Genomic DNA, 12,707 nt, shown 5'->3' on the forward strand with positions numbered 1-12,707 from the left:
TCAGAGAATATTTATAAATTTTAAGTCCTTTGTGAAAATTCCGTGTTTGTGTTTTTATTTCAGAGCTTTTAATTTGTAAACTAATTGCAGGTTAATTGCGGTCACCTGACAGGTGTAGAGGTCATCTTGAAAGTTTATTTGGGTTAGATGCCTACCATTACAGGATTATGTGTTTCTCTTCAAGGTTATCTAATTTTGCCTGTGTGCAAACCTTAGAGGACGTTAGAGATTAGTTCACTGTATGCGATCAATACCGAGTTGATCAAAATTCCTCCACCAATGAGCCGTAGTGATGAACAGTGTCCACAGGAGGTCAGTGGTGTGACACCAGTGTTCAGGTCAGACAGGGTCGAATCCTACTCTGACCTCTACATTTAAGTATTATTAAGGGCACTGATTAGACAGTCCGTGGTCATCTGTTAGTTTGAAAACAACAGGCGAAAGGTTTCAACCTTCCCCTGCCCCTTTTCCACATCTCCGATTTCCCTCCCTTCATGTCCTCTGTCAGCAAAGTCATTATCTGCCTTTGCCCTTCATCCCCGTTCAGGCCTCAGGGCATTAGGAACGTTCAGCACACACACACACACACACACCACACTGCAGGGCCTTAGTGTCTGTTACGCGGGGATAACAGCAGCCAGACCACAGGACGATTAGTGTGTCATAATAACATAACTAGCAGCACATTTTGACCTGAGAGGCCTCTCAAGTGCACCAGTCTGCTTAAAGACTAGTGGCTGCGTGGTAATGGAGCTGAGAGAGTATATTAAAAACTCACTGTGGGTGGAATAAATGGTGACCTCTTGTGAATAAGGGAGCAGCGGAAAGCAGTTTAGGGTGGAATAAATGGAACTGATGTCAGTGTATTGAAATTGCGATGCCTTCATCTTAAACAAAGAAAAATGTGAGGGATCAGGGTCATTTCATTGTTTTTATTTCTTCATGCAAAAATAAAACAAAAGAATGTAAAACAAAAAAAAATTCTTGTAGGCTAATCTTATTTTTCTTTATTTTTTTATTTCTAAAACACATCCGCAGTCAGATAGGCCACTTCCAAGTTTAAAAGGAAATGGTGCTGTCTGCATTTTCCAAATCAAAAATTAGCTTACAACATTTTAAGTAATGAAACTTTTTTTTTTTTTTTTTTTACAGGATGCACTATTTATCAAACATATACATCTTTTAAAGGCTACCTTTTGCATTTTTTAGTTAAAAAAATACATATTCCATACTATTATATAATTAATTTCAATTCATTTTATTTATACAGCTCCAAATGACAACAACAGTCGCCTCAAGGCGCTTTATATTGTAAGGTAGACCGTACAATAATACATACAAAGAAAAACCCAACAATCATATGACCCCCTATGAGCAAGCACTTTCGCGACAGTGGGAAGGAAAAACTCCCTTTTAACAGGAAGAAACCTCTGACAGAACCAGGCTCAGGGAGGGGCGGGGCCATCTGCTGCGACTGGTTGGGGTGAGAGAAGGAAGACAGGATACAAGACATGCTGTGGAAGAGAGCCAGAGGTTAGTATACATTAGTTAATTAGAATATATACAGTTTTGCATCACTGGTCTGTACAAAATATTGTTTTGATCCCAATGGGAAATTGTAGCATTATTGCAAAGAAGCGGGGGAATGTAAATCTTCACCAGAACCCTACTGATAATGTAGCAGGTGATCACTGGTCAATTGAAATGAATTTACAATATTCAGATAGAAAAACATGCATGGGTATGTCACATACCGAAATATATTTATAGGTTTTATATACAGATAAACTACAGAAATCCATTTAATTGATAATAGTAATTATAATCAAAAGTAACACCAAACTTTATTTATACTTTTGAATAATACTTGAAATGTGAGTTTCTTTGTCTCTTATGTTTTATTTACTTTTTCCCTTTGTTTTCTGTAATGGTTTTGTCATCATTAGAAAGCTCCCATCCTTCATAACAGTCTCAGAGTTATGATAATTGAAGCACAAGTTAATTCATACACAGAAACATGAAGTCACAGCCTGTTGTCCTCTCTATTTCTTTGTTTAATACATTTATACATAAAACTAGCCTCTCGAATACTGTACTGAAGTACAAAACATGTACTTAATGATTAATCAAGCAGGTACAATATTAAAATACTGGTGAATCACATAATACATCGGTAAAAATAAGCCAATAATGTGATGTGATAGAATATGTAGAGAAATTATTTTTGCAATACAAATATTTTTTGATTTCCTATGTACGTGTATAGTTCAGCTACAACAGCATTGATCCACCAGAGATGCACCTCACCATGGCAGCAAGTCTGACGGGCAAGAAGCAAAATATTTTTCCATGTGTTAACATTCACATACTGCATTCCCCATTTATGCTTGATCACAGTCAAACCGTTTCATGATTTTCATTTCAATTATTTCAACAGCAGCAAGCACAGGGAACAAAAAATGACATTAAGAATTAACTTAAGACATTAGATAACCGAATATTAAAAATAAAACATTCTGCAGACTCAAGGTTGTCCTTTATGTATGAAGCCAGAAAGCTGCTTTGACAGATCAGCAAATGGAAGCATCTGCTAGAGAAAGAATCAATCCAGCAAATGCAAAATAGACAAAAAGCCAGCTTACACCGGGGGAGACCCCGACACAATTGCCTAACTAGCTTTTCATCTGCTCTTCTTTCTTTCTCTGTTGGTCTAATTACCACGTCCGGCTTATTGTCCTCCTGATGACTGTAATTAATCAAGTTCTGCTGCCTAATCTCTGAATCTCATCATCCTTACAGTACACCAGGGCCGGCCACGCCGGATGGTATCCTGATGTAAGCTGTTTTGGGGAGTGCAATTGTGTGCGTGTCTGCAACTTTGCATGCAACTGCAAATTGCATGGTCCCACCCTGCTGTTTGTTTTCTTTTCTTTCTTTTTTTTTGTTGGCAGTGTTTATCCTTTGCATACAGGTCAGTAATTGTTACTCATCTTCTCCTTCTGCTTAAAGCAGTAGGTGGATGTTTGCAGACAGGAGCTGAGCTATTTATCTTCCAAGAAGGTTTATTTAGCATCAAAGTGTTCTCCCTAACTGAGGCCTCCTTGGCTCCTGTCGAGAGAGAGAGAGAGAGAGAGAGAGAGAGAGAGAGAGAGAGAGAGAGAGAGAGAGAGAGCGCTACTCTCACAGCCTTGTCCTCTCTTGAGCTTCAGATGGCTTACCGGGTCCTTAATCTGTCCTATGAGTGACATCACCCTCTACCAGCACGCTCCACTTATTTCTTACAGGACAGCAGGCGAGAGGGAGGGAGGGAAAGCATTAGGTGGTGTCCACTGGTTTGTTAGGAAAGGTGAATTAGCTCAGCAGCAAAGCTTTGGAGAGTAAGTAAGAGTAAGGTGGGATCCTGCTTGCACAGTTTGTCTGGGCTATGGCAGAGGGCACAGCGGAGGGAGACACTCACATGGAGGAGCTGCTGGATCACGGTCTAGGCATGGAGGAGACAGCCCACGGCCTCCTGAGGAGGCCCTCATTGAAGGAGAGCTACCACAGCGACTCCCTGCTGGCACCAGACACTGACTTCATGACAGGTATACAGCCACAGCAGCTTGTTCTCTCACGTACATCACTTCCATGCAGTTAGTTTTGGTCTGACATCTGCTTGCACACAGATGCATGGAGGAGGACGCTAAGCCCAAAGTAAATGAGCTGGAGCCTTTAAACATGTAGTGTGATTGGTCTCTCTCGTCACAGCGGTCATGATCATAAAAAGTCACCATAAAGACTTTTATGTGATAGCTACAGAAAATTAAAAGATTGAAAATAGAAACAATACTATCTATCTATAATGTTCTATAACCAAGAGCGTGGAGGTGACGATAGTTTGTAACCCTAGATGTATAAAAGTATGTGAAAGAACAATTACGTGTGCTATTATTGCTGTCCATTCCTCATACACAGTGGCAGAGATGTGTGTTGGATGCAACACGTAATGCAATACACACAGTTCTCACGACACAGGCCACTTTATTAGTTACAGCTGTGAAATCTCCTCTGAGACAAGTTTGACGTTTTAACATTTTACTCCTTAAAAACTCAAAGCTAAACCAACATTAAAGATATAAGAACAGTGAGCTTTTTGACGTTAAAAAAACTGACAAAATGCAGCGCTCATGCACAACTGTTGTATTGCATTGCACAGAATTTCGCAGGTGGACCTAAGGTAAAGGGTCTGTGTGGCTTATGAATAACTCTTACAATGAAGAAAAGGAGAACTCATGCATGCATGATTTCCAGTATGACAGATTTGTTCAAATCAGTTTGTTATTTGTGTCGAGAAAAAAACTAATAATAAAACAAATCTGAGCTGGAAACTTTGTTTGAAGAAGAATGTGACTCAACAGGTGTGTCTGACAGAACTTTTTAAGAACCTGATCTCTCTTTTCAGGCATAAATTATTGTTGTTACGATTGCTTTTAATGACACATTTTGTTTTTGTTCTGGTTCTTTCACATTCTCATAAATACACTGGCTAGAAAAACAACCAAACAAATAAAAAAAGATCTTCCCAGGCTGCTAGATTGCTGTTGCTGGACCCTATTGGTTGTATAAACAAGATAAAGTCAAACACTAATCCTAAACATCTCTCTTACTTCTCACATGTGACATAGTCATAGTCAAGCTGTGGGTGTTGTGGGATGTGTCTTATCTGAGAAGATTTGGGGAAATGCCCGGTCCCTGCTGGGATATTAGCATCAGTGGACTAACATGTGAAGGACTGCGTGCGCACACGTGGCCTGTGTGTGTGTCAGGCTGCTGACTGCTGATACGAGCAGACAGATGCCGTTCCTCCATTCAAGAGGCGCCAGCTGCAAACCGAGATTAAAATGCTCCATTGGCTCTCCGTGCTGAAGTTATAGCTCAACGTATTTTCATTTTGCTCAAATGTATATAAGTGTGTGAAGTCTGGAAGCCTTCACTGCGATAACTTGGCAGTGCGTGCGCGTGACTGTGTTTGAGAAACAGCAGATATACTTAATGCACAGGGCTGCATGTGTGTTTACATTTGCGCGAGCAGCGCTGAGGGTGCCTGCCTGTTCTTTGTGGGGCCGAGTTAGTACAGAGACTGAGCTCTGGGCTGCTAATTCCATTTTACAGCACTGGGATTATGTGCTATTCTAATCTCAGTCCCATATGGGCTGCGTGGAGGTAGCACGAGGATGATGTCATGGTCAGGACAGGAGGAGAAACAGAAGATCACATGCCTACACAAAAATCACAACTCTCCATGTGAGGCGGATTACTGCCTGAATAATTACACTGAAAATCGTCATCCTGGACAGGTCATCGCTTAGACTCGATTCTCAAAGGAACTACGGCAACAAGTGAGAGTTAAAAATAGTTTGAACGTGCACTTTATGCACTTCACAGACGCTACATTCTGAAAACATTGAAAGCATTCAAACAACAGTGTAAGTTCCAAACCTGTCCACTTGATTGGAGTTTAAACTGCATATTATATAATAGTGGTCAATGCAGTTGAGATTATTATTATTATTATTGTTATTGTTTCCATCTGATTCGTCTGTTTGGTATGAGTGTATTCATTTAAAGCAATGCATTATCAGGGATTGTAACATTTAGTCCTCTTACTGAATCTGGAAAATTGTAAAATATTAAAAGTAAAATCCCCCATCAGTATGAAATAGTGTAATATTACTGCTGTGTTTAAGACTGGGCTCATTTTCAAACTTTATGTTCAGCATCATATTCTTTAAATCGCTGTCCTGTGAGTGCCACATATCTATGAAAAAAAAATCAATTCTTCACGAGCTCAGAAAAACAGGCCTATATCTTGATTTTTCAGAAAGTATTTAAAAATAAAATAATGAAGAAAAATCAGCTGAATTAAAAGGCTTGAGCAGTGTGTTGGTTAATGGTTAACTGTCAATACCCACAGGGAGGGATTCAAATGCAAAATCAAGGTGGAGTGTTGGCAAAACAGCTGATTAAACATGGTAGACTGAGATATTCTCATAAATGCTAATCTGAAAGTGCTGTGAGTCTGCACCTGCTTAACTTGGCTGTTTTATTCGATCGGACATGGTCACAGCTGCTGTCCTCTCTCCATCATTGTCAGCGCTTTTCTTCAGTGCATTGAATGAGTTATTAACAGCTTTTTCAAACTCAATCTTCTACATCACACATGTTGACCATGGGTGGTTGGCAAGAGGGAACTCATCTAGTACGATGCTAAATCACTGAAGCTCATTTACTTGCTAATCCTAGCTGTGTTTCTATATGAAGCTTTATGACAACTCAGTCTGACACTAAAAGAGAGAGATCATTATACTTTAATTTATGTTTATTTTTATATTTCATAAGCTGAGCAATGTTACCTTGCTTGTCTTGAACGCCGCTGCCAGTGACTGACAAGTCACAATGATATCAGTGTTCTCGGGTTACTGTTTACATTCCCTTTTGGCTCTTCACACATGGTTTTAAAAGATCAAGATTATGGTGATGGTCAAAAAGTCCAACTTGAGTCATCAAAAAAAAGTAGGAGACATCACAGTGGTTATTATCCATATTTTATATACAAATGGCAGCTTTTACATTCATGAGTACAACATTTAGCCCTAAGCTATTTGTTTATGTGTTACTTGTTACCTTTTTATCCACCAGTTCTTATCGCTAACTTTTTAAAACGTTGTAGCATTACTTTCGTTTTTCTGCCTTTTGTCCATTCGTTTGAGGTATTCTTAACTACTGTTTGTTATACTCTCGCCCCCTTTTAAGCTATTCTTTAGTAATTTTATACTTTTAACCCTTTTTTTAAAAAACTATTCTTAGCTACTCTTTAGCTATTTTATACTTTTAGCCTTTTTAAGCTTTTCTTGGCTCACCTTTAGCTATTTTATATTGTAGTTTGGTTAAAATTCCAGATATTTATGCATTTTTTGCACTTTTAGTCACTTAACCATTTTTTGTTACTTTTCTATTTCTATTACTATTTATATTTATACCTGTATCTATTACTTTTACCTTTTACCATTATTAGTATATTCAGTTTAATTAATTAAGCCCGAGAGCCTGTTTAGCTAAATGGATCTAGCAAGCAACCCATATGCTGTAAGTTTAGAGCCGAGGCTGTGGTTTACTGTGTGTCTTTTCCCCTTAGCTGAGCTATCTCTCAGCTTTCTTGTCTCCACTCTTTTATCACAATAAAGGTACAAGGTGCAAAAATTGTTACAAAAAAAAACTACTTTGGCTAACAAGTTTTCATGCAACAGTGGTATTATGGTTTGGACAGCTAACTCATTATGCTGATGTACTTTTTAATCAAACCAAAATGCTTACTTAATCAAATTAGTTGAGCTTCTTCACGATTTATCCTCACAGCCCCTGGCAAACTGGATAAGTACCCCCTCGGGTAAAAGCACCCCTGGTTGGGAATCAGAGTTTTTGTTGACTTAAGGAAGCAGATTATGCAACTGATCCCTGCTCCTTCTTGTATATTCTGGCTGAGCACGACTGGGAAATGATGCCGTTCAGCTGACTCCTGTTTCACTGGGGGTTTTTTTTCTTCTTAAATCCTGTGCAACCACAAGGATGCATTAGTTTTTATTTGTCTCTGCCTCATCCTCCCCGTTACTCAGAGTGACATCCACTGTAAACTGTAACTCTGTGGATGTGCAAGATGTTTACAGCTTCACGGCACAAGAACAAGCAGTGTCTCAGGTTTATCTCTGCTGCTTCCTCTGTGTCTCCAGCGCTGTTAGTGACAGGGGGCTTACGTGTGGGGGCGGGGTCAAAGAGGCTCAGGCTGTGGGATTAACTTTGTAGTCTGCACACACGCACACACACATATACACACATGCAAATACACTTACACGTACACACAATTTAGGCTGGATTGGACTACTGCAGAGTTTTTAAGCATTATCAGCCCCGCCCCCACCTTCATACACTCTCATCCTGAGCAAAGGGCTTTAAGCTCTGTCATACACAACTGCACATCACAGATTGTACCCGGCGACCACCAAGGAAACGTGAGAGGATCTAAACACCAAGACCCTCATCTCCTGCTGCAGATGCTGTAATACCATTTGGATGCTCTAAAAAAACAAAAGGCGGCTAAAATACCAGAAAGGCTGATCTTGTGTGTGTGTCTGTGTGCGACATAAGTGGAGCAAAAGAGATGAAATCTTAGTGGACGTCAACGCCAGCGGATCAAAATTAGATGGAGGGAGAGCAGGCCCGTCTGATGGGAGCAAGAGGAGCAACAAGGACTGAAAAAGTATGCTCGCGAGAGGAGAGGAAGAGGAGGAAGAAATCTGGAGGGGTGGAGGAAGGCCCTTCTGGCCTGCAGAAGCACCGTGACTGCTCCTCAGCTTCCAGCATCTCCCATGGTAGCCACCTTTGACCCATTGTGACTGTGTTGGATTACAGATTGCCTGCAGTTAAAGATGAAGCAGAAATCACTTGAAGAGAAATGATGGTGGCAGAGGTGTTTTGGATGTGTGCTTTGACGCCATTGTTTACACGCTGCTGCATGGTGTCTGCAGGGATGATCTGTGTCCAGCTGTGTGATGACCTCATTAGATTTCTACAGTGCAGCCATGAAAAAGGGAACGCTAAAGAGCTCGCCCCACTCTCTGATTACACCTTCTATAGATCTTGATGTCAAGTCAGCTGCTTGCATCTATTTCAGGCTGGCAGTTGTTTAAAGGAAGACCTAGACTTTTGTGCCTTTTTTTTTCTAATGATAATGCAAAACATGTCATGCTATCTGTCCTCATATCTGCAGACGACCGCAGCTCGGCCAGCGGCCTGGATGTGGCCGATCGGCTGACGTATCTCGAGCAGAGGATGCAGATGCAAGAAGATGAAATCCAGCTTCTGAAGATGGCTCTGGCTGACGTCCTGAAGAGACTCAACATTTCTGAGGAGCACCAAGCAGCTGCTTCTGCTGCTGCTGGCAGGAGAGCACCGGGGGCCAAAGGTGAGCAAAGATCTACTGTCATATCCATAACCCAGTGGAAGGATTTCAGGTGTGTCGATACATAAAGTGCTTTAATCCCTCAGCCTGTTGTACACGAGAAGACATCGACTTTTTTATAGATTGTACATGATGTGCTTGATTCAGTCATTCTTCCTCAGGTGCATTTGCTAGAATGGGACTATATTATTAAAAATGCGCATAATGGAGAAAAAAAAGATGTTTTAAAGAGAGGCGTTTTGTTTTGTTGATTAGGTCTATATGTAGTCACAGAGTAAATTGAATATCACAGTTTATCAAATCCAAGCACGTGTGCTCAAATTTTAGAGATAAATCTCACAAAGCAGAGTAAAGTATCATGTTTGAGAAGCTCAATCAAATCATTTTTGTTTTGCTGAATCCCAGAGTCGTGCAAACCCAGTTATGTGCTCAGTGTTTAACGACAGAAATGCTAATAAAAATTCAGTCATGGCTTTTTCTCAAAAGGGACTTTGTTTGTGCAGGCAACAAAAAGAGCATTCACAACAAACACAGTTCACAGAATGTGCGTGTGTGTTTGCTCCCACAGCCAGGCCAGTGTCTCTGGCTCTGCCCTCCAGAGCCCCCATGGTGACCCCCAGCACAGCTTCTCTGAAGAAGAGCACCACGCTGCCCTCCAGCACCACAGCCAGGAACTACAGCCCAACACCACCCCGAAGGTACCCTGTCCTCTGGGAGGGAGCTGGAGATTATTTTCACTTTTTGAATATGTGCAGGAGATCACGTTGTGTATTTTCCAAGCCGACTTCAATGTCTGCCGTTAAACGAGGCATTAAATTTGCTGATTGATTTCTTTACTGCTCACTGTGGAATGATCTCACACGGCAGGCCTTCTCACCCCACCTCACCCACTCGGAGCGAAGAGAAGTCTAACGTATACAAGCGTGTGCTAATCAAGCAGCTTCAGTCTTCATTAGAGAGCTTCGCTTCTCATTATTTAACATGCAAAGGCAATCAGAAAGACAGCCTCCGGTATCTAAGAAACTGCACACGGATGCTCCGTAATGATCCCCAACACCAGCCTCTTCTTTTTCAAAGCAATAAAGCGCCGCTCCATTTTCTGCACATCTCTTCCTCTCAATTACATTTCAAATGATACTGCTATTAGATAGCATTAGTTGGAGAGCATGATAAGATATCTCTGTGGCACCTTAATGTGCTGGTGCTACATCTGGGCTACTCTGATATAATTGCACAGAGAGTGGTAAATCTCCATTCACTTAAAGCCGGCCGCTAAGTATGAGGAAAAAGCAAGACGGAGAATCACCCTCATCATCGCGCTCATCTTTATTAAAGCTGGTTCATTTCTTTCCACTCTTATTTCACCTTTCTAATTAATCTCTCCTTACCTTTTGGCTCTTTCCTCTTTCTCTTCTGTGCTGTCCATTTCTTCTTCTTCTTTTTTTCTGACCCCACTCGCTTTTTTCGTCTTTCCAGCGGTGTGAAGAGCCCACCTGGTAGCGTGAAAGACAGTCCGTGTAAGACCGCTAGAACACGACCCGCCTCTGCAGCCTCGAGCAGCAAGAAAGTTCAGGACAGGTGAGAAGCTTTTATTGAATTTCTAAATTTACACACACACACACACACACACACACAACAAACTTAGGCGTCTGTCAAATTTACAGCAGAGTTGTGTAACCGTGTTTCAGATTTCTTTGCCCACGTACACACTTCTCACAAACCAGATCATGTGTGGATCTCTGCTGATTTCGAGGTGACTTACGGCCGATTTTGTTTCTAAATTTAAATCAAAATTATCTCCGCCCCAGACATCCTGTTTCAAGAGCAAACGCGGGGCACGAGCACAGGAAACCTTTAATTACTCAACCGGAAACTGATGTGTCAAGATTTCAGCCTTTTATAGTCGGATGAAATCTCCCTTCAGATCTGCTAACTTTCTCTTTCTGTCCCTGCATCTCTTTGTTTCTCTCTCCCACTCGTGTCCTCTGGCATCTCTGTATCATTTTTCTCTCTCTCCGTCAACATAACAGCGGCAAACCCAGAGAGGCTGCAGTGAATGTAGGTAAGTTGACTGGTTCCCGCCAGCAGCATTCAGAACAGGACTGTGAAAGAATCCCGGCGTTGTTTAACTCTGAATTGCATGTGTGTTGCTTTGCTGCAGGAACCAGGCGTGTGACACACTGCAAAGGTAGGCTTCGTCCCTGTCTGACACCCCCAGTAACGCAAAACGGCCACTGTTTACATTTATAATGAAGCGAATTGTGCTTGAGCTCCTGTTTTATCTTCATCTTTTCATATTTCCACATCTCACCATGACTTGTGTGCCTTCCCTCGCCCCTTCCACCCTTATTTTTTTTGTCTTTCTTTCATCCCATCCACACCCACAATCCGCCCTTCACGCTCTCTTCGTCGCTCTCCTTTCCTGTCACTCCTCCACTCTTGCCTCCTTCTCTCTCCGTCCTCACCTCACTTCACCGCTTCACTTAGTGACTATGCAGATCTATCTGAGCCCCCTCACAAGAAAGACTGGGTCTTCTGAAGCTGCCAAGTCCGCTTCTGCGGTGCCCGCCCACAGCGGGCCCGCGCCCGCTCCTAATCGCCCTCAGGCGAAGGGGGGCGGCAAGCCAGAGGCGAGGAAAGCAACCCCATCCTTCACCTTAAACCTCCAGAAGACCTCAAGCGGCCAGAGCGCACCGCATGACACGTCGAGCTACAAGAGCCCCATCAAATCACCCAGCCAGTACTTTCAGATTTGTTACTGACACGCAGGTGGACCACAGAGGACAAGAGCTGCACTCTTCTTCTTCACTTTTAATGCACAAATAGGGAAAAGTGTGGACAATTTATTTTTTCCATCCCTGCTACTGAGCGTACTAAAACCCCAAAAACAAATATGTGAAAGCCTCAACGAACCACTTGAAACCTACAAATACAGGTTTTGTGGCAATCCAGCAATTGGGACTTATTTCTGAGGATAGAGTGAAAGCTTTGATGCATTCGTAGCCACACCGCACAGCATAGCAATAGCTCAATTTGTCGCACGCTGGTACCTGCACAGCGCTTCACCGAAGGCCTGTGTTCACTGCTAATGTTTGTCTCTGTCACGCTGCGTGAGAAGTTGCCGAGTGCGTGGGCACCGAGTGTGCGATGTAAGAGAGAGGCTGGGTTTTTTTTTTTTTTGTTGTTGTTGTTGTAACTCAATGTGTGCCAGCGAGTCTGTTTGCTGTGATGTTTTCGGTTTCGTAGCTGATGTCCCACCTTAGATCCCACCTTAGATTATTTACAGTGTGTACCCAGAAAGTCTCATTTTAAATCAGGAGAAACAATAAAAACAAACACTGTGAAAACACTTGTTGTGGTTCAGTTTAATGTGTGTGAGTGTGTGCATGTGGTGGTGGCTGGTACCATAATAAAAGAAAGAGGTGGTTTACAGCTATGCTCCAGCTATCAGCTGCTCACATAGCAACAAATATGGGGCCACTTTAATATGATGACAGCAACAGGCTTTTATGAGGTAGCTAAAAAGAACTAATGGCTGCTGAACACTTTGATGAGCAGGAAATTGTTGAAAATCACGTACTGTGACCTTTTTTTTAGCATTCAAGTGGACATTTAAGAGAATTACAAGAGCAACAGTTTCCGGTTCTACAGTTTCCACAGCCTGTAATACTGGAGCTCTGAACGCTCCAGTATTAGCTTTCACAGATTTGAT

General features: G+C 41.9%; 1 protein-coding gene across 2 annotated transcripts; it reads left to right on the forward strand.

The window, feature by feature from the left end:
• Positions 1-3,279: 3,279 nt before the first annotated feature.
• LOC134622583 (echinoderm microtubule-associated protein-like 1) lies at positions 3,280-12,344 on the forward strand. Of its 2 annotated transcripts, none has more exons than XM_063468020.1 (7): positions 3,280-3,584; positions 8,804-8,998; positions 9,564-9,693; positions 10,472-10,573; positions 11,026-11,057; positions 11,157-11,183; positions 11,483-12,344. In XM_063468020.1, the coding sequence occupies exons 1-7, from the start codon at positions 3,425-3,427 to the stop codon at positions 11,755-11,757; spliced, it is 921 nt and encodes a 306-aa protein (XP_063324090.1). In that variant the 5' UTR covers positions 3,280-3,424; the 3' UTR covers positions 11,758-12,344. The 2 variants fall into 2 exon arrangements, with proteins under 2 accessions (XP_063324090.1, XP_063324089.1); XM_063468019.1 differs by lacking the exon at positions 3,280-3,584 and adding an exon at positions 7,997-8,405.
• The last annotated feature ends 363 nt before the right edge of the window (positions 12,345-12,707 follow it).

This window comes from Pelmatolapia mariae, unplaced genomic scaffold (genome assembly GCF_036321145.2).
Source record: "Pelmatolapia mariae isolate MD_Pm_ZW unplaced genomic scaffold, Pm_UMD_F_2 NODE_ptg000053l+_length_149371_cov_1, whole genome shotgun sequence".
Lineage (NCBI taxonomy): Eukaryota > Metazoa > Chordata > Actinopteri > Cichliformes > Cichlidae > Pelmatolapia > Pelmatolapia mariae.